Source organism: Orcinus orca, chromosome 1 (genome assembly GCF_937001465.1).
Source record: "Orcinus orca chromosome 1, mOrcOrc1.1, whole genome shotgun sequence".
Taxonomy (NCBI): Eukaryota; Metazoa; Chordata; class Mammalia; order Artiodactyla; family Delphinidae; genus Orcinus; species Orcinus orca.
In genome coordinates, this window is record NC_064559.1 from 191,174,612 (window position 1) to 191,196,677 (window position 22,066).

Genomic DNA, 22,066 nt, shown 5'->3' on the forward strand with positions numbered 1-22,066 from the left:
TGGTTCTTTCCTACATCTTAAACAACATCTAATAACTAATAATTCTCTACACAGGTAGAAACTCCAAATAACAAGGTGAACCACTGGACAAACCTCCTCATAGTTACCAAGTCAAACATTTCTATGGCTAGAATGGGAAGACACACTCCATTGATAAGAATATTCCCCCTCTGTCTACACGAAGCATATGAGAAGAATGTCAGAGGAAGAATGGATCACTGCTTTTCTAACTGATAAACATGCAGAATTACTGGGTAACAAAAAGTAAATGTAAAATAATAAAACAAGGCATGCAGGAGAAAATATTGAAAGGACCCATCATTGTCTCCACCGGTTTTCATGCTCACCAAGGGACTGTCTTCCCTCAACCCAACAGAATCTAGGTAAACCCATAAGCAGAGCAACAAATGAAATAGAGTAATGGGCTAGTATAAATAACTTCTTCTTGTCCTCACAGCTCCTAATACTCTGCTCTACCTGCTTCTTCTTTTTTTTAAACTGAAATATAGTTGACGTACAATATTATGTTAGTTTCATACATAATGATTTGACATTTGCATATATCATGATCACCGGAAGTCTAGTAAACATCTGTCCCCATATAACATTATATTATTGACCATATTCTTTATGCTGTATATTACATCTCCATGACTTACTGATTATATAACTGGAGGTCTATACCTCTTAATCTCCTTCAACCTATTTTGCCCATCCCCCACCCCCACCCTTCTGACAACTACCTGTTTGTTCTCTGTACCTATGAGCATGTTTTCATTTTGCTTTGTTTTTTAGATTCACATATACGTGAGATCATGCAGTACTGGTCTTTCTCCAACTTATTTCATTTAGCATAATACCCTCTAGATCCATCCATGTTGTTGCAAACAGCAAGATTTCATTTTTTATGGATGAGTAATATTCCACTGTGTGTGTGTGTGTGTGTGTGTGTGTGTGTGTGTGTGTATACATACACACACACACACATCATAGCTTCTTTATCCATTTGTCTATTAATGGTCACTTAGGTAGCTTTCATTATCTTGGCTATTGTAACTAATGCTACAATGAACATTGGGGTCTATATATCTTTTTGTTGTTTTTGTTTTTGTTTTTGTTTTGCGGTATGCGGGCCTCTCACCGTTGTGGCCTCTCCCGTTGTGGAGCACAGGCTCTGGACGCGCAGGCTCAGCGGCCACGGCTCACAGGCCCAGCCGCTCCGTGGCATGTGGGATCTTCCTAGACCGGGGCACAAACCTGTGTCCCCTGCATCGGCAGGCGGACTCTCAACCACTGCGCCACCAGGGAAGCCCTATCTTTTTGAATTAGTATTTTTGTTTTCTTTGGATAAATACTTAGAAGTGAAATTGCTGGATCATGCGGCAGTACTATTTTTAATTCTTTGAGGAACCTCCATACTAGTGGCTGCACCAACTTACAATCCCACCAACAGTGCACAAGGTTCTATTTTCTCCACATCCTCATCAACGCTTGTTGTTTGTTGTCTTTTTGATAGCCATTCTGACAGGTGTGAGGTGGTATCTCATTGTGGTTTTGATTTGCATTTCCCTGATGATTAGTGATGTTGAACATTTTTTCATGTGACTGTATGTCTTCTTTGGAAAAACATCTATTCAGGCCCTTGGCTCATTTTATTTTTTTTGATAAACTTTATTTATTTATGGCTGCACTGGGTCTTCGTTGCTGCGTGCGGGCTTTCTCTAGTTGTGTCAAGTGGGGGCTACTCTTAGTTGCGGTGCGTGGGCTTCTCATTGCGGTGGCTTTTCTTGTTGTGGAACACAGGCTCTGTGGCGGGCGGGCTTCAGTAGTTGTGGCACACGGGCTCAGTAGCTGTGGCTCGCGGGCTCTAGAGTGCAGGTTCAGTAGTTGTGCATGGGCTTAGTTGCTCCACGGCATGTGGGATCTTCCTAGACCAGGGCTTGAACCCATGTCCCCTGCATTGCCAGGCTGATTCTTAACCAGTGCACCACCAGGGAAGTCCCCTCTGCCCATTTTTAAATAGAACTGTTTGCTTTTTTGATGTTGAGATATATGATTTTTTTGTACATTTTGGATATTAACCCCTTATCGGATATATCGTTTGCAAATATCTTCTCCCATTCAGTGGGTTGCCTTTTCATCTTATGGATAGTTTCCTTCATTGTGCAAAAGCTTTTTAGTCTGAGGTAGTCCTATTTGTTTACTTTTGCTTTTGTTTCCCTTGCCTGAGGATTCATATCCAAAAAACGTTGCTAAGACCAATGTCAAAGAGCATACTGTCAATGTTTTCTTCTAGGATTTTAATGTTTTCAGGTCTTACATTTAAGTCTTTAATCTATTTTGAGTTATTTTTGTAAGTAGTGTGAGAAAGTAGTCCAGTTTGATTCTTTTGCATGTAGCTGTCTAATTTTCCCAACACCATTTAGTGAAAAGGCTGTCTTTTCCCCACTGTATATTCTTGCCTCTTTTGTTGCAGATTAATTGCTCATATAAGTGTGGGTTTATTTCTGGGCTCTCTATTCTGTTCCATCAGTCCATGTGTCTGTTTTTGTGCCAATCCCATACTGTTTTGATTGCTGCAGATTTGTAGTACAGTTTGAAATCAGAAAGCATGACACCTCCAACTTTGTTCTTCATTCTCAAGATTGCTTTGGCTCTACCTGCTTCTTGAGGGAGGAGTCTTCCTATACCAATAAATCGTTGACAAAACTAGTTGTGTCTTTCTTGTGTTAGGTCCTGACCTCTAACTCTGTAACTCCTGATTAATAAGAACTGCTGGGTATCAAAATGAAAACAGATGGCTAGGTTACCAAGGCAGAAAATCAAATCCAGTCTCTTTCTAAATACCTCCAAAGACAGGGAACTCACTATTTCTCCAGGAAGCTTCTTGTCTTTTCCAAAAGCTTAAGAGAACATCTTTCCTCAGGTTGAGCCAAAAGCTGCCTCCCTATCAGTCCCATCCATTAGTCCTGGGTCTGTCCTCAAAGGCCACACAGAGTAAGTCTAATCTTTCAGGCATATTTCAGAGGGAGAATAAAATAAAACTATAAGGAAAGGAAAAGAATGCCCTTTAGAAACAATAAACCACAAGGTGTGCCTGGAGGTCACCCACTGCTTTTACTGCCCATAGAACAATAAACAAATATGATCAAAAAGTGCATTTCTCAGGGAAGGAAAGCTAGAAATGAACCCCGATTTTCTTCAAATTGAAGAGTTGTTACAATTTTGACAAACTATAAAATATTGAGATGGAGGCTGTGAATTTTATAGGATACTAAAAAATAAAAAGACTAAGGCATTTTATAAGTATAAAACCATGAGAAAAATGGTTTTATTTTTTTAAAAAAACTCCTAAAGTAATGGGTTCTCTATGATATGGAAGGCTAATGAATAAAGAAAAAGAAGAGGGCTTCCCTGGTGGCGCAGTGGTTGAGAGTCTGATGCAGGGAACACGGGTTCGTGCCCCGGTGCAGGAAGATCCCACATGCCACGGAGCGGCTAGGCCCGTGAGCCATGGCCGCTGAGCCTGCGCGTCCGGAGCCTGTGCTCCGCAACGGGAGAGGCCACGACAGTGAGAGACCCGCGTATCGCAAAAAAAAAAAAAAAAAGAAAAAGATGAGAAAAAATAATCAAATATTCCTCGATATTTAAAAAATAAAAAAGAGGACTTCCCTGATGGTCCAGTGGTTACGACTCCACACTTCCACTGCAGGGGGCGCGGGTTTGATCCCTGGTTGGGGAACTAAGATCCCAAATGCCGTGCAGCACGGCCAAAAAAAAAAAAAAGAGAGGAGAATATGGTAGTATAGAAAGGTCAATGGAAAACTGTTAGAGAGCAACCTGCAGAAGACATGAAGGGATAAAAATGAAAGAATAAAAGCATAAATTTAAAAGTATATGTATATTATGTGTGGCTGATTCACTCTGCTGTACAGCAGAAACTAATACAACATTGTAAAGCAACTATACTGTAATAAAATAAAAAGTATATGGATATTTTAAGAGTGCGACAAGCAAAGTGGATTGTGATTAATTAAAAACTGGGAGGCAGTCACAATAGTTAGGAAACAAAACTGGTAACATTTACTACAGAACTGAATTCAAAATGGATACTCAGGAAAAAATTTTTGGTTTGCATGACATTAAAAAAAGGACTGTTAAAAAAAAGTCTTGTCAGAATGTTTTCTAAGTGAAGGAAAAGCAAGGAAAAAAAACACAAAAAGTAAAAAGAAAAGGAAAAATGTAATTTACCTTGTATATGAACTTTTAAAAGACAGAAATGTAAACAAGTGGAATAGATTGTTAAGATTGCTAATACAGGAACATTCAAATGGAACTTGTATATGAAAATAATTTTTTTGGCAGCAGAAAAATTTTTTCCAAATTTTCAAGTTATTAGGATAAGTTATTTTTTTAATTACCATGTACATTTAAAGGAAAAATTATTTTTAAAGATCTTTCCCAGAGGACATTATGAAAGACTACAGACCTAAGTTAAGGATCGGCATCCTACTTGAGGAAAACAATCATTGCTGGTAACCGGACGCAATAAAACACTGAGCAGAAAGTTTAAGTCTTTGGCTTGGTGTATCCATAACAATAGTCAGAAAGAATAGTGGCAGTATCTCAAGAACAAAATGAGCTAATAGAAGGCAAACTTTAAGGACTGTTGGTTAAACTAAAAGTTAAACTAAATGAGCTTTTCTGGGTCATTCAAACATAGCCTGCGTCACAAATAGCACAAAACAGAAATGATGAATCTAAAGGCTGTGGGTCTTGGCTTAGGCCTTTATAAAGTAGGGCATTCAGAATGGTTCACTCTTTTAAAAAGTAGTTTTTACAGGATCATGAATCCTGGCAGAGGTGATGGGACAATCAGCGCCACATCTATTTTCTTCAGAATGGTCAAACTAGCTGCTCAGAGAATAAACAATAAAGCTGACCAGAAAGATGGTCTTTATGGTTCCTTCCCCTATGTAATCAGAATATCTAATTAAGCATTTCTAGAAGGATCAATTCAAGAAGTTTAAAGTCACTAGTACTAGCATTAAGAAGACAGCTTGCAGAGTCTCAAATCAAGTTAATGAAAAAGCCAACTTCATAGATGCTGTGTAACCAGCTAAATAAACAAAATTCAGCGCTGGTAAGCCTATATGCTGGTCTGCTCCCATACCCACCACTGCCTGGGAGGGAGAACCGAGAATGGAAGTTTTCAGAATGGAGAGGATTCCAAGGATTTTAGGGAACAGTGTGTCAGGTGGTCTCACTTCAGGATGCCCAGGCCTGGAAGAACAGGAAAACAGGTGGCCCCAAGACTCTGCTGAGAAGCAGCCCACTGCACCAACATGGATGGGGCACCCTGGATATGAGGAGAAAGTAGCTCGTAAGCGAAGCATCACTGAGAAGGAGAGGGCAAAGTGAGGAATAAAAATGCATTTAGAAAGGCTTAAAATGAAACAAAAATATTTAAACACATCTTCTCTCCTGAGCCAGCATTTGCATTGGGCTATCTCAGTTAATGCTAAGGAAGCATGGATTATCCCTCACAGACTGAGCAATACTGCCTTAATTCCAACTTGTCGGGAATTCCCTGGCGGTCCAGTGGTTAAGACTCAGCACTTTCACTGCCGTAGCCCAGATTCAATCCCTGGTCGGGGAACTAAGATCCCACAAGCTGTGCAGTGCAGCCAAAAAAGAAAAATCCCAACTTGTCTCTGCTTTGCCTCTGGAGACCAACTCCTGCCCTGCCTGGAGGAGGCTACAGGCACAGATCACAATAAAAAGCATCTAGCTATTGACTTCTTTGAATTCGTGTGAGGAAGTTATTTGTGGACTGCAGAATTCAATTGCTATGAAATCCAGTTATATGTTCTAGACAAGATTAGATTTATAAACAAATATCAGTACTGTTTATTTATAAGATATCAAGTGGCTAGTGTAGCAAACCTGAGAAGTTCATTGACAACCACAGAGTAGCTCCATGACACACCCTAGAATGTATTCCTGTTTCAGGAACTGTGTATGCATTTCAAACAGAAGCATGCACACACACTTGAATTGGCTTACCTATCTCCATTGGTTGTGATCGACTCAAACTTGGATTTTTTCTTTGGGATTTCATTTTGAATTGAAGAAGTAGAAAGTGTTTTCTGACTTTTAGTGGCAAAAAAAAAAAAAAAAAGGAGAGAGAGAGAGAGATACACACACTTTAGAAATCAAAGATTAATAAAACATCACAATGAAAGTCTTGTCAAATGGGACCAATGTAATACTGTACCCATTCTATGCAAGAGCTAATTATTCTTTTTTTCTCTTTCATTTATTTTACTTAAAAAAATACAACATAACACAAGGAACACACATGAACCTGTGTTGTTACTTAAAGGGGGTAAAGCTTTCAATTCTGAGGTCAGGTGGGGCACAATGTCCGCGTGAAACAGACAACAAGCACAAATGTCCAGGTGGCCTGATCTAAGATCTAAGAGCTAATTATTCTTGATCATCAAAATCCATCAAAGTCTTGATTTCATAGGTCCTGGATGCATGGGTAGCTCGTTTCTATCGTCCTCCCCCAAATTCTTGGCCTTGATTAAATATTATCTGCTTTATTAATAACTATGAGAACAGAGTCAATAAAACCTCAGAAGTATAATCTATCTTACAATTTAAAAAGTACTTTCACATTCATTGTCTCACATGTATCTTATAATACCGTGAGGTATATACAAGGGATTATTTCTATTTTGCATAAACTGAGGCTCATCAAGGTTAACTGACCTACCCAGGGATATACAGCTAGTTAGCAGTGAAGCTGGGACTAGACACCAGGCTGACATATTTGAACTCCAAGTCCAGTTCTTCCTCACTCTATTTCTGTGAATCTTCTGGTGTCTGAGTCCCACAACAACACTAAAGATCAGTTTTAGCCCCAATAAGTTGACCCCCTAAAACTAGTCTGCAACCCTTTTACTTTGATGGATGTCCAATTGCCAAGCCCAAAGGATGTTTCAGACCTTTTCTTACTTGGCCTCTTTTCAATATTTGATACCACTGACCATGCCATCTATTTCCCCCCCTGACTTTATTGAGGAATAACTGACAAATATAATTGTACATATTTAAAGTGTACAAGGTGACAATTTGATATACATGTACATTATAGAATGATTACCAAGATCAAGATAATTAATACACCCATCACCTCGAATACTTAATTCTTTTACTTTATTTTTTGGCTGCACCATGTGGCTTGCAGGATATTAGTTCCCCGACAAGGGATTGAACCCATGCCCTCTGCAGTGGAAGCACAGAGTCCTAATCACTGGACTCCCAGGGAATTCCCTCTTTTATTTTTTTTAATGGTGAGAATGCTTAAGATCTACTCTCAGCAACTTTCAAGCATATAATATGGTATTATTAACTATCGTCACTAAGCTACACGTTAGATCCTCAGAACTACTTCTTCTTATAAAGTTTGTACCCTTTGACCTACACCTCCCCATTTCCCTCTCCCCCTGCCCCTGGCAACCACCATTCTATTCTCTATTTCTATGAAATCAGCTTTATTTTTTTTAAGATTCCACATAAAAGTCATACCACATGGTGTTTGTCTTTCTCTCTCTGGCTCACTTCACTTAGCATATGCCTTCCAGGTTTATCTATTGTAGCAAATAGCAGGATTTCCTTCTTTTTTTATGGCTGGATATTCCATTGTATGTATATACACATTTTCTTTAGCCATTCATCCCTCGAAGGACATTTAGGTTGCTTCCATATCTTAGGTATTATGAATAAAGTTATAATGAATATGAGATACTGATTTCAGTTCCTTCAGATATATACCCAGGAGTGATTGCTGGATCATATGATAGTTTTATTTTTAATTTTTTCAGGAAACACCATACTGTTGAGTCCTTTATATATTTTGGATATTAACCCTGATCAGATATTTGGTTTTCAAATATTCACTCCATCCTTCTTGAGTGCTTCTAGAATCTGTTCTCAGCCTCCAACCTGAGTCGTGTCATTCAAGAGCATGGTTTTAACAACTATCTATCATAGTGGTTAGAAATGATGTTCCCCAGATCACCTGCATCAGAATCATCTGAGATGTTTATAAAACAAAGCAGATTCCTGGACTCTATCCTAGATTCTACTGAATTAAACTCTGAGGTAGGGCCACAGAAATCCACATTTTAAACTAATCTCTGCTACCACTGACTCTTATGTGCTACCAATGGCTCATGTTCAAACCTCTCTTGTGAGTTTAGGCTAAACTTCCACTAAATAATTCTTTTTTTTTTTTTGGATGTCGTATCTATTTATTTGTTACTCTTAGAACATCTTCTTTTTGACCAAGGACAGCTTCTGTCTCTTGACAATCTGTTCCTTGCATTTTTCTTTGGCCTCCTTCATTCTCTTGACCAAAAGTGTAGCATATTCTGCAGTCTCTTCCTTATTTTTCTTAGCATGCTGTTTCTTCAGAGCAATATGCCGACGTTTGTGTTGCAGAACATGTGGAGCAACAAGACGCTGAATTTTGGGTGCTTTAGTCCTACGTTTCTTACCTTCTTTGTTTAAGGGCCTTCTCACAACATAATGGTAGACATCATCTTCTTTATTTTTTTTATTTTTTAATAAATTTATTTATTTTTATTTTGGGCTGCCTTGGGTCTTTGTTGCTGCGCGCGGGCTTTTCTCTAGTTGGGGTGAGCAGGGGCTACCCTTCGTTGCGGTGCTTGGGCTCCTCATTGTGGTGGCTTCTCTTGTTGCAGAGCGCGGGCTCTAGGTGCGCGGGCTTCAGTAGTTGTGGATCATGGGCTCTGGAGCGCAGGCTCAGTAGTTGTGGCGCACGGGCTTAGTTGCTCCACGGCATGTGGGATCTTCCCGGAGCAGGGCTCGAACCCGTGTCCCCTGCATTAGCAGGCAGATTCTTAACCACTGAGCCACCAGGGAAGCCCCATCATCCTCTTTAGAGAGCTTAAAAAGTTTGCGGATTCTAGCTCTTGGGCCCCAGGCAATGCAGCACAGTTGTATCAGCAAATCTAGAAATATCCTTCTCACCTTTTTTCAAAATGACCAAATTCAGGACACTCAGATTGGCATCCACAATGCAACCCTGTACAGATCTGCACTTTCTTTCTCCAGTCCTCCTTGGCCTGTGACAGGAATGCTGTTTACTCAGTAGCAAGCAGACGCGGCTGTGGGTCGTGCCACCCGGCTTCATGGTCCCTTGTTTGTCACTCTCACCACATAACCCGTCCATTCTTCACCTGGAGCATCAGCAGCGATTTCCATGGCCATAAACTTCTCACAGATGGTATAAAGTTTGCGTTCATAGTTCACTTCAGTGAGTTTCTGGCAGACAGTGGCTGGGAAAGATGTTCAGCTTCATCCTGAAGCAGCCGTTCACCTCCAAGGTGCTACGGAAAAGAGCTAAATAATTCTTCTTGATGCTTTAAACTCAACTTTCCAAAACTGAACTTCTTTTTCCCCCTTCCTATACGCTCTCTCAGATAAGGATCTACCCATTCACCCAAGTAAGAAATTTGAGAATTGTCCTTTACTCACCCAGCTCCTGACCATCTATCTGTTCATCACATTATCTAATTTACTCAAAAATCTCCTTCTAAAGTATCTTCCTGAATCTGCCTCTTCAGTGTCACTGCCTCAAGTTGAGGTTCTCTATTAACATCTCTTATCTGGACTCTTACCAAAAAAGCTTCTTAACTAGGCCCCAGCCTCTTTTTCCTCCAATGCATTCTCCCCAGTAGTCTGGGTTAATTTTTTTTTAAATGCAGATTTGGCCCCTCCCCTGCATAGATCCTTTCAGTGGCTTCCCGTTAAGATCACTAAGATCAAGTTCATGCTCCTTACCAGGTCTGCTGGATTCCTTTTCCTCCCATTTTCCAGCTCCCAATCATAAGCTCCAGCAAAATAAAAGGACTTGCTGTTCCCAAGTTCCGTGTGGTCTCATGCCCTCCATGCCTTTGCAAATGCTATTCCCTCAGCCTAGAATGTCTCTGCCCATTCCTTATCTGATGATTCTGACCCATCCTAAGATCTAGCTCCAACACCAGCATTTCTCTGATCTTTCGTTCCCTAACCTCCCAAGGCAGTTAATTACCACTGCCTCTTATGCCTGTATTTTGACATGTTTCCACTGTGATGCCCATCGAATTATCCTGCAATGATTTGATTACAGGTCTGTCTTCCCTACCAGACCGCATACTCTTGGATAGCAGCGTGAGTCTTTTACTTATCTCTGCATTCCTTGCAGAGAACCTGGCTCATGAAAGTACTTAACAATGAACAAAGAAAATCACAATGGTAATAATAACAACGAATAACTAAAATGTATTGAAGCTTCCTATATGCCGGTTATAAAACTAATCAGTATGCACATACTATATAATTTATTTCTGCAACAACTCCATGAGGTAATATTATTATTTCCCTCATTTCACAGATGAAAAAACTTGCCCAATATCCCATACAGAAAACTTGGCAGACCCAGGATTCAATCCAAAGCCAGAACTCTTAACAATTCTACAGATACTCTGAAACGAAGCTTAAGACAATGAAAGGACATCATTTTGACTGGATCTCACAAGGACAAACCTAGAATATCTATCAATCTCCTAGCCAATATGCATAAAAAAGCTGCATCCCTCAGACTGTGAAATGTTACCCCAATCTTCTAGGGAGATAACCCACTCTAACGGAGGGGAGAACATTACATGTTAAAGTGGAGTAAGTTCCACAAACTTTTAAGACACAACAGAAACCAAGTCAGAAAATCCTGATGCCTTATGGAAGTCTCTCTGGCCCTTGGATGATACATGAATTACAAACTACGACAAAGGAGATTCCCTCTATAGACTAATAACTAGAGAGAAAATAGGAAAATTTAGACAAAATGGTATCTTCCATGGCTAATTGTGTGAGTATTACATCTGACCTCCCAGCACCTCTAGTCCTATCTCATGCATCTCAGGGTTACCTGTTATAATGGCTGCCACCACTCAGTCGACTGTACTGCTCCTTCTCCTGGTGGCTGGCACGGGAAGAACTGCTCAGGTGCTTCCTCTGCTCTTTGGTCTTCTGAAGGACCCGTTTGTATGAAAGTGTGCACAGCCAGCATAGCAATTTCCCATCTACCTGGAAGATGAGGAGATAAAGATAAAGAAGAAGGAATGTGCTAGTGCAGTAGCTGAGAACATGGGTATTAGGAGCTAGAACCTCTGGTTAAGTCCAGATCTGCCACTTACAAGCTGTGTGACCTTACGGAAGTCAGCTGGGTACTCATGGGGTCAATTTCTTCATCTATAAAATGAAGGATAATAGAACCTACTTCAGAGGGCTGGTGCAAGGATCTAGTGACATAATGTAGGTAAAGCATGGTGCAAGGTACATAAAAATTGCTCAATAAAATAGGAGCTGGGGACTTCCCTGGCGGTCCAGTGGTTAAGGCTCCACACTTCCACTGCAGGGGGCACATGTTTGATTCCTGGTGGGGAACTAAGATCCCACATGCTGTGTGGTATGGCCAAAAAATTTTTTAAATAAATAAATAAAATAAAAATGAGCTGCTAATTTTATTTATTTTTTTTATTTTGTTTTTCTTCAACTTAACACAGACCAGAGCAAAGTTCCCATAAGAATTTCAAAAGACACAAATATCTCTATGGTGCTCATCAAGGAAAACACAGCAGGGAAAAGAGAAGACAGAAGATGAAACATAAAATTTATAATTTAGCTTTTCCTTTTCTTTTTTTTTTTTTTAATTTATTTTATTTATTTATCTTTGGCTGCATTGGGTCTTTGTTGCTGTGCATGGGCTGTCTTTAGTTGTGGTGAGTGAGGGCTACTCTTTGTTGCGGTGCATGGGCTTCTTATTGCGGTGGCTTCTCTTGTTGTGGAGCATGGGCTCTAGGCGCGCAGGCTTCAGTAGTTGTGGCACATGGGCTCAGTAGTTGTGGCTCGCAGGCTCTAGAGCGTAGGCTCAGTAGTTGTGGTGCATGGGCTTAGTTGCTCCGCAGCATGTGGGATCTTCCCAGACCAGGGCTCGAACCTGTGTCCCCTGCCTTGGCAGGCGGATTCTTAACCACTGTGCCACCAGGGAAGCCCTATACTTTAGCTTTAATACCTTATAAATGGCTCATAAAATGGTATGCTGGATATCTTTTCTCAGATGGAAATAAATGTCTCCAGAGGGCTTCCCTGGTGGCGCAGTGGTTGAGAATCTGTCTGCTAATGCAGGGGACACGGGTTCGAGCCCTGGTCTGGGAGGATCCCACATGCCGCGGAGCAACTAGGCCCGTGAGCCACAACTACTGAGCCTGCGCGTCTGGAGCCTGTGCTCCGCAACGAGAGGCCGCGATAGTGAGACGCCCGCGCACCGCGATGAAGAGTGGCCCCCGCTTGCCACAACTAGAGAAAGCCCTCGCACAGAAACGAAGACGCAACACAGCAAAAATCAATTAATTAATTAATAAACTCCTATCCCCAATATCTTCTGTTAAAAAAAAAATGTCTCCAGAAAAAGACTGATGGGCAAGTAGCTTCCAGGGCCCCAATCCCTGGTGGTGGCCTACCATGGCACTTTGTTTGATTTAGAAAAAGTTGATCACTTTGGGCAGAAGCAGCTCTGTACCAGGGTGCAGGGCACAGGGCTAGGAAAGCGGAATGGGGCTTCCACAATCCTCTGAAGCTGGGGTGCCTCTGTACAGCACTCAGATGGCAAAAGTAAGTTTGTGGGGTGGCCTGGTACAAGTGGCAGGGCAGCAGAGCTGGTTGCAGTTACTCAGGTTGAGGAGGGAGTGTGCTGATATTTCATGGAATCTTAGTTTTCATGTCTTGCCTCTAAATTACATCTTCTGCCCCATCTTGAACATGGGTAAGCCAGACCATCATTTACCTAAAGTATTTGTCTTGTTAGCAAAAGCTTCTTTGCACCTTATTCTCCTAACCTATTAGCAAGTCATCCGTCCGAATCTACCCACTTCTTTCCAACTCCACTGCTTCCACCCAAGCAAAGCCATTCTTACTTGTCACAACTGCAAGACCCACCCAAATGATCTCACTATTTTTCTCCAGATCAACCATTTCCACATAGCTGCCAAAGAGGGCTCCTTAAATGTAAATCTGATTATGTCTCTCCTCGCCTTAAAATATAAAATCTAAACTTTTTACCATAGCCTATGTTGACTTAATGTAGCCTCTGCCTGCCTTTATAATCTCATTCTCTGTTCACTCTGGCTTCTTTCTGTTCTTCCCATCTGCCAAGCTCATTCTTGCCTCTGGGTCTTTTCATAGCTGGTCTCTCTTTCCAGGATCTTTGCCCTCCAGGGCTTCCCATGGCTGCTTCCTTCTCATCTTTCCTGTTTCAGCTCAGATTTTAACTCCATGCAGGTCCTCCTGATTGCCCAATCAAAACTGGCCTCCTCAGTCACTCTCTACCATATACCCTATTTCCTTATAGCACTTACACCTAAAATCTGTGTTCATTTATTTCCTTGTTTGTTCTCATCCATCTCTTACACACATAAATAAAAGCTCTGAGAGAATAAGGTCTCTTCTGCTTAGTTCATCAGTGTATTTCCAACACCCAGAGCAGTGTCTGAGATATGATAAGCATCTAATTATTTGTTAACGAATGTATAAATGAATTTTGAAACCAAACTTCAATTTGCTGCATTTCATGGTTATGGGATATGGCCTGAAGGTCTGACTTTAGGAGGACTTCCCTGGTGGCGTAATGGTTAAGAATCCACCTGCCAATGCAGGAGACACGGGTTTGATCCCTGGTCCGGGAAGATCCCACATGCTGCAGAGCAACTAAGGCCCGTACGCCACAGCTACTGAGCCTGCGCTCTAGAGCTCGCAAGCCACAACTACTGAGCCCGCATGCCTAGAGCCCATGCTCTGCAATGAGAAGCCACCGCAATGAGAAGCCCACACACTGCAACAAAGAGTAGCCCCCACTCGCCGCAACTAGAGAAAGCCTGCGCCCAGCAACAAAGACCCAATGCAGCCAAAAAAAAAAAATAGGAGACCTTCTCCACGAAAGAGCTTTCACTGAAGAAGGGTTTGAAAACAAAGCAACTGCACTGAAAGAGAGCCAACGTTAAACATGAAAATCACACACTGAACCACAGGACACTTTATTTCAGATCTCTCCTTCACAAACTTTAAAAATATAAAATCACCCTCTCAGAATTAAACTATCATAAAGAAATAATCATAGATAACACTGAGTACTTATCATGTGCCAGATTCCTTCTGAAGGGGATTACACTTGACCTTCATAACAACGATGAGGTCTGAGCAGCCTCATTTACGGATGAGGAAACTGAGGCACTGATAGATTAACTCACCTGAAGTCACACAACAAATAAGTGACAGACAAAGATTTCAATCCAGGCACTCTGAGTCCAGATCATCCACTCTCAATCCCTAAGCTTGGTCCTCCTAAAGTTTATAAATAGATGATTGAGGATGCCTACAAATACGCAAACTCTTATGATAGGATTGTAACTAGAAAGTAGAAACAATGAATTCTAGTGTAATCCAAATAATAATAATATAGGTACCATTTAATGAAGTATAGTATATGCTAGGCTCAAAATTGTTTTATATACCTATCTCAATTAAATCTCCCTATGCCCTTGTGAAGTAGCTACTGTTATTCCCACAGTAAAGATGACAAAACTGATGCATAACAGGAGTAAATAATTTGCCCAGGATCATTCAGCTAAGCCAGAAGTGGGCTGGAACCCAGATCTATGGGACTAAAAAGCTTGTGCTCCAACTATTATTATATGTTACCTTCTGATTACTAATTCAGCTTCTCTAGTATCTTGATTCAGGGAAGAGGTGCCCTGGTTGGCAGGCAGGAGTATTCTGGTCACTGGAAAGTTACTTCCTCCCATTGTAAACTAATGAATTTGGTTACCACGAATCAGCTTTTGAGAGCCTAAGCATCTCTGAAAAGCATCTCTGGACACTGAGAGTTTCTGTACTACATTCTTTCATTCAAAAAAAATTTATCGAGTACCTACTATGTGCCAGGCTGCTGGTAATACAGCATGAAAACAGATGGACAAAGAACTCATACTTTAGTGGGGGTGGACAAACATGTAAACAAACAAGATAATTTCTCATAACGTTACATGCTATGAAGACAATAAACAGGGTACTATGATAGAGTGATCGGGGGAGTTAGTAAAGAAGGTCTCTGTGAGAAGCTGGCAATTGAGCTGAGACTTGATGCAAGGAACAAGTTATGACACTCTGGAGAAGGCTGTGTATCAGGCAAATCCAGCCGGCACAAAGGTGGAAATGAGACTGGTATATCTGAAGGACTGAAAGGTGGCCAGTGTGGCTGGACCAAGGGAGGAGGAGGGGAGTGTGATGGAAGATGAGACTGAGAGTCAGGTATGGGCCTTGCAGGCTATGGAAGGAGTTTGGGTTTCATTCTAAGTGCAACTGGAAGCCAGTTGAGGGTTTTAAACAGACCAAATCTAAATCATTTTAATTCCACCAAGGTACCATCATTCCACATAGAGGTTTATCTATATCATCTTCTTGTGGTCTTTAACTTCAACAGATAGAAACATTTAAAGAGCCAGATAGTAAAACTGGTAACAGACTATATCCTGCTTAAGTCACAATCTCTCCTTTAAAGAGTTTTGTAGAATTTTGCCAATCACCACTTCACTTATAAGGGATGTTGAACACTGTAATTCAAATTCTCATGAAATACTAACCTATGAAATGTTATAATATAATGGTCCACATTTGATAAATGAAGAAAACAAAGGCTGAATATCTTCTTCAAAGTCAATAACAGAATTTGGAGAGGAACTGAGAAATCAATCTTGGTTATATGTCTTTTTAACACAATTGGCCCACCTGAATTTCTCTGAAAGAAAAAAATATCCAGAAAAACACAGAGATTTACCTTCTTTCTATCATCTTTCCTGTCAAATGCACACTGCTGCTTGCACTGTTCACAAGAATATGGTGGTCCATACTTCTTCTCTGAATTTGTGCAGCGTTGGCATTTGTTGCCAATAAATGCTGCAATTATGTTGCAATACTGACAAGGTTTGGGCTTAAAGAGAAAAAAAAAAGTGTCAAGTAAGTATGTTGTAAAATACCAGTGCATTTTTTTTTCCAGTGCATTTTTTAAAGCAATGATTTCTATTATACACAGTTCATTAGTCATGGTAAAAATGCATTCCCAACTTCATAAATTTCCTTTTACACTGATCCAATAAAGCCCAATTCCTAACACCATGTAAAGTGTTTTTCTGCACAGGACTATTGATTTTTAAATAAATAAACAAATAACAAAAACCCATTAGCATATATGCTGGGACTTCTCTAACCAATTCAACAGAACCAGCTCTTGGAGAAATGAGCAAGTGCGTCCAAATTTCTGAAAAGGCCTCTTTGACATTATCAGTGTATAAACATGTGGGGAGAATGCCTGCAAGGACACAGTATGCTGAACCCTAACACTGAAAGAAAAAAAATCATTCATCAAAATGAATAGTCAACTGTTACCAAACAAAGAGGTCACGTCATAGGATTCATCATTCCCCTTCTCTTTACATACTGGTTACTGAAGCTTCTCAAGGAAAATTATAATCACAATCCTGCCACAGTGACTATAAACACAGAACTCCTTAATACTAAGTATTAGCTAAGTTTGAAAGCTAAAACACTACATAAATTTTTCTGAGAACATTTTTACGCATAACTAGGTCTTCTAATAAAAATATTGTAATTATATTAATAGTCCACAGAATGTACGGTCCCAAGAGACCTGACTGTTAGGTACAGAGAAACCCTACTTACCGTTCCATACAACTGCACATTCTGAGCACATTTCTTGCATATTGTATTGGTTTTACTGTTAAGGAAGAAAGAGACACAAGGCTTTATAAGAAAAAAATCATTTTACTTACAACATTTGAAAACTGATTCTTCCTTAAGTCCAAGGAATTTGTTCCTTACTAAGTGCCAAGGTGGAATATGGTTTGGACATTTGATTAACTGAAGGGTGAGTATCTGGCCAGTAACTCTTTTAATTATTCTGTAGTTATAAATTTTATTAGCTCAAATACAAGGAGGCTTTGGTTAAAATGAAGAGTGAGTTATTTATGATTATGACATCTCCAAGTACCACTAAGTAAAATTATCAGATATGCAAAGGACCCTGAAAAGAATATTATGTCAGACCAAAATGGACTAGCAAAAAAGAAATTAATTCTCCTCAATTCAGATGAGCAGCTGAGAAATTCGAGATGAGGAGTAAAGTATTTGTGTTTGGGATATAAGCTCAGAGACTCTATCCATGTTGACCTTACTCTATGTTCTCCTCTAAAAGTAAAAGTATGTGAAAATCCCTGATGTGGGGAAATAGATGCTAACACCAAATATTTTTTCAATATTTCCAATTTCTCTAAGAGCTAAGCACTGACAAAAATAAACACGCCCTTTCCCTTGTGAAGATCCAAGTCATAATATTACCTACATGCCTAAACTGATAAACTGCCTTGGGGAAAAAATATTATCTTCAAATAAAGTCTAACCCTTCACAAAGGGAGGTACAAACAAATGCTTCATGTTTAACAACAGTTTAAACAATATTTGGGGGCTAAAAACAAAATCACATAAAAATCCAGTATATTGTTACTTTGTGATTTTTTTCCCATACAGTTCCTATCAAAGTGACTACAAACTTAAAAGACAAAAGAAAAACCTCAAAGTAAAAATCATTAAATTAAAATGAGATATTCAAACAAAATATTTCCCAGGGCAATTTTCTGCCATTTTAAAAAGGCAGTTCAGGGACTTCCCTGGTGGTCCAGTGGGGTCTAGTGGTTAGGTCTCAGCACTTCCACTGCCGTGGCCCGGGTTCAATCCCTAGTGGGGAACTAAGATCCAACAAGCCACGGGGTGGCCAAAAAGAAAAAAAAAAGGCAGTTCAGGAAGTGAAGTACATTGAAAGAGACCTCTAGAAAGAGGATTAGCATCAGTGATTCTGTGATGTTGAACATTTGGGTTTATTTTAGATTTATTACTCAAGGAGTGGGACATATATATCAATATATACAAATGCTCTTGACATTTTAGAAAAAAATGCAAAAAAACCTATTTCTATAATCCATCTTGAATTAATTTTTATGTATGGTGTGAATTAAGGGTTATACTTCAAAGCTCACCCTACACACAGAAATAAATTTGAAAGGGATCATAGGCCTAAATGTAAAAGCTAAAATATAAACCTTCCAGAGTATATTCTGTGTGTCTCCATTTACATGAAGTTCTAGAACAGGTAAAACTAATCTATGGTGGAAAGGAAAATCAGAACAGTAGTTGCTTGGAAAAAGCAAGGAGGGTGGGGACTGACTGGGTTGGGGTTAGAATCTCTGGGGTGATAGAAATGTTTTATATTTTGATGGGGTTTAGGGTTACACAGATATATACTGTTTGTAAAACTCATTGAATGATGCACTTAAGATTTGAGCATTTCAATGTGTGCAAATTTTACCTCTAAAAAAATTTAAAAACCATAAACAAATATTGAACTCTAAGTTAATGATATGCATGCTGAAGTGTTTAGGGTCAAGTACACTGATGTCCCCAACTTTAAACTGCATCACAAATAAGATGGATTAATACACTGATGGATAGAGAGATGGATAGATGCAAAAGTAGTAAGTGTAAATTGTAGAATCTAAGTAGTGGGTAGATGAGTGTTTACTATCTAGTTTTTTTAGCTTTTTTTCCTTTGAAAATATACATAACGAAATATCAGGGAAAATATTCCTAGAATTGAAATGAAGCTGACCAAAATTAGGCTTCTGGGTCCATGTGTGAGCTGGCAAACAGACCCCATCCTGCTTAAGGCAATATTACCTACAGCCACGGTTCCCCAAAAGTTTAACTTACTATACCAATAAACCACTTTGCTGCTATTAAAAAGTCCCCCAAAGATGTGTGTTCATTCACACCTAAATATTTTTCACACTTTTCAAAATGAGATTCACACAAGGCAAGTGTAAAGGCAAGTGAGTTTTTTCAAATGTGACTAGGGCTAACAAACTCTTTATCAGATTGTCACATTTTCAGAAGTATCTTCTTTTGGCTTATAAGTTCTTCAAACTCTGCATATAAATATACTAGAGCACAAGGCTCATGTTTTACTGTTGTGGGATTGGTTTCTTAGTGTCAAAAATGTCAAAACCATAATACAGGGCTTCCCTGGGACACGGGTTTGATCCCTGGTCCAGGAAGATGCCACATGCCGCGGAGCAACTAAGCCCATGGGCCACAACTACTGAGCCTGCGCTCTAGAGCCCGCGAGCCCCAACTACTGAAGCCAGTGAGCCCCAACTACTGAAGCCAGCGAGCCCCAACTACTGAAGCCCGCGTGCCCAGAGACCGTGCTCCACAACAAGAGAAGCCACCACAATGAGAAGCCCGCACACAGCAACGAAGACCCGATGCAGCCAAAAATAAATAAATAAATAAATTTATTTATTTTAAAAACCTCACAATATAAAATTATCAAGGATGTGAAAAATAAGTAACTAATAATTTAAGCAATTAATGAATAACTAGGGAAAAATATGTGTATTTTACTTCCATTGTGTTATAACAGGAAATGGCAGAATCTGTGTATAATGCAATTGATTACAAATCTATATATTACAATGCAACTGATTACAAATCTGTATATTGAAATGCAATCGATTACAGATTTTCAAAGGAAAAGCTCATGGTCAACGAAAACTGTACCTCTCCTGCTGGTACTCAGTCCTACAGTAGGTACACTTCACAACAGGGTGTGCAATCCGACATTCCTGAAATGAAATGAGGATATAATTTTAAAAGGCAGTCAGAAATGGAAAGTCTTCAGTAGGAGGCAGAAGACCTGGGTACTATTCCAAGCATAGCCACTGTGCTTGAGTGAGTCACTTAAACTTTCTGGGACTAATTTTTTTTTGTCTGTAAAACTGGCACCACCACCCTGCATTGATGTGGGAGTTAAGTAAGAATTTATATGGAACTAGTCATAAATTGTAAAACAAAGGTATGAATAAGCCTCAGACCTAGGGAATGAGAAGCCCTGGATTCTAGTCCAGTTCTGCCTCCGCCACTGTGTGATTTTTGAGCAGGTTCACTTGTGAAATCAAAGTACTGAATTAAAATCATTATTGCTTACATATATAAAACCCCCTTAAAATCAATAAATATATACATATACAAACATATAATCAAATATGTATTTTTTAAGGCCAAAAAGGCATTCAGACATTTGACTTTTTGAGTTCTCTCATACCTAGTAAACAAAAGAGACAAAGTCATGGCCACTGAAAGCATTGATGACACACAATTATGAGTTAGCCATACCAGAGACACAAACTCTGGATTATCTGGAGATATCTCAACATCACTCTCCAGCCGGCTTGGTGACTTTTAACTGTCGCTTCACAGCCCCTCTATTCATTTAAATAGGCAAAGCAAGATGAAACAACTTAAAAGAAAAAAAGAGAACTTGGACCTTCAGGGGTAAAAACTGATCAGCAGCTGGTTACTGCGACGACAGAAGGTCACTAACTAGAAGCTGAAATATCATCCTTTTGCTTCGTGCGTTTGACTGTGGGGCTTTATTATAAAGCCTGGCTACCTCCGACTCTGGAACTGGCTGAAAAGTGCCCGTGAAGCGCCCAGTTCGACACGATCGTCCCAGACAGCACCCAACTCTGGAGCTCTGTCCCAGGCGGGGCAGGAGGTTCCTAAGCTTGAAACCCGGCAGACCCCGACGCGGGAGGAAGCCAGCCCAAAAGGGATCTCCGCCGCGGCTGGTCGAGGGCGAGCGGGGGACCAGCTGTCCCCTCCCCCGACCTCACGGGGTCCGAGAACAATCCCTCGCTGTTGCTAAGCACCCGGACACGCCGGCCGCTGGGGCCTGGACACGGCCCGCGTCTCCCCCACGTGCCCCGCCAGCCCCCGGCGGAGCGGGTGCGGTTCCGCAGCTAGGCGGGCCTGCCACGCCCTGCCCGGGGGACCCCGCCGGGCGTTCCCACAGAACCGGGAGCTCCGGGCCGCGCCTCCAGCGTCCCAGTTCCCGGCTGCCGCCCCAGCCCGCGCACCTTGCACAGCTGCTGCCCCTGAGACAGCGCCTCGAAGGGGAAGCGCTGGTGGCACTTGGTGCAGGCGTAGAGCGCCGCCATGTCCGGCCCGGGCCGTGCTCACAACCCTACCGGCCCGGCCCGCCGCTTTATCTGACAGTCTGAAGCACAACCTGGCGGCGGCAGGCTGCGGGCTGCGGCAGGCGGGCGGGTTCTCGTGTGCGAGCGGACCAGGGCTGGCGCGGCGGCGCTGGACGCCCGTTCACTGGTTCATTTTGACGTCTATCAAGGAGGAAGGGGCGGAACACGGAGCTCCTTACGACTCTGATTCGGTCTGGACTGGAGTACGCCACTTATGACGCGCGCGGCCTCGATTATGTAAAGCGCAGTCACGAGGGGGCGCCGCTGGGAGGGAAGGTCTCCCGCGGGGGACTCTGAAGTGCCTAGGCTCCTCCCACTTCGCTCTCTGTTCCCGCCCTCGCTCCTCCTCTCTCAGCAGCTGGAGCCACCGTGCTTCTCGCGATATCTCCACGGAGTTGTGATGTTTTGGTTTCCATGGAGTTGCCCTCTCGCAGCTGGCTGAGCCGAGCGCGGTGCATTGTTGAACTAGAACTCGGCCGCCACCCCGAGCCTGAAGGAGATGGGGGCTTCTGAGAAAACGCCTCCAACGTCGGGGTAGGAGGGGCCCGCACAGCCCTCTCACTCGAGGGAGGAGAGGAAACGTGAGAGGCAACTTAGAGGGATGCCCTCTGTCTGAGATCCCTAAAAAAGAGGGACCTCCAGGGTCCCTGACTTCCCGAGAGAAAGAAAGAAGCCCCAGAGAGAGCACCCCTATTTTGTGGAAGAGGGGTGCTAGAGTGATGACAGCTCCTCCCGGAAGGAGAAGACGGGTACTAAGGCGAGGCCCTCCACCC

The 22,066-nt window shown here is 41.4% G+C and overlaps 1 protein-coding gene across 2 annotated transcripts in view; it reads right to left on the reverse strand.

Moving 5' to 3' along the window:
- Positions 1-21,421, reverse strand: part of FAM76A (family with sequence similarity 76 member A) — a 28,179-nt gene extending 6,758 nt beyond the window's left edge. Inside the window, exons 1-6 of one of the 2 annotated variants that reach the window (XM_004266602.3) lie at positions 21,174-21,414; positions 19,816-19,880; positions 16,867-16,921; positions 15,965-16,117; positions 11,003-11,160; positions 6,067-6,153 (exon numbers count right to left, since the gene is read on the reverse strand). In XM_004266602.3, the coding sequence (XP_004266650.1) occupies positions 6,067-6,153; positions 11,003-11,160; positions 15,965-16,117; positions 16,867-16,921; positions 19,816-19,880; positions 21,174-21,254 (599 nt within the window). In that variant the 5' untranslated portion in view covers positions 21,255-21,414. Of the gene's footprint in view, positions 1-6,066; positions 6,154-11,002; positions 11,161-15,964; positions 16,118-16,866; positions 16,922-19,815; positions 19,881-21,173 lie in introns of both variants that reach the window. The other variant, XM_004266603.4, reaches the window with a different exon arrangement.
- Positions 21,422-22,066: the final 645 nt, after the last annotated feature.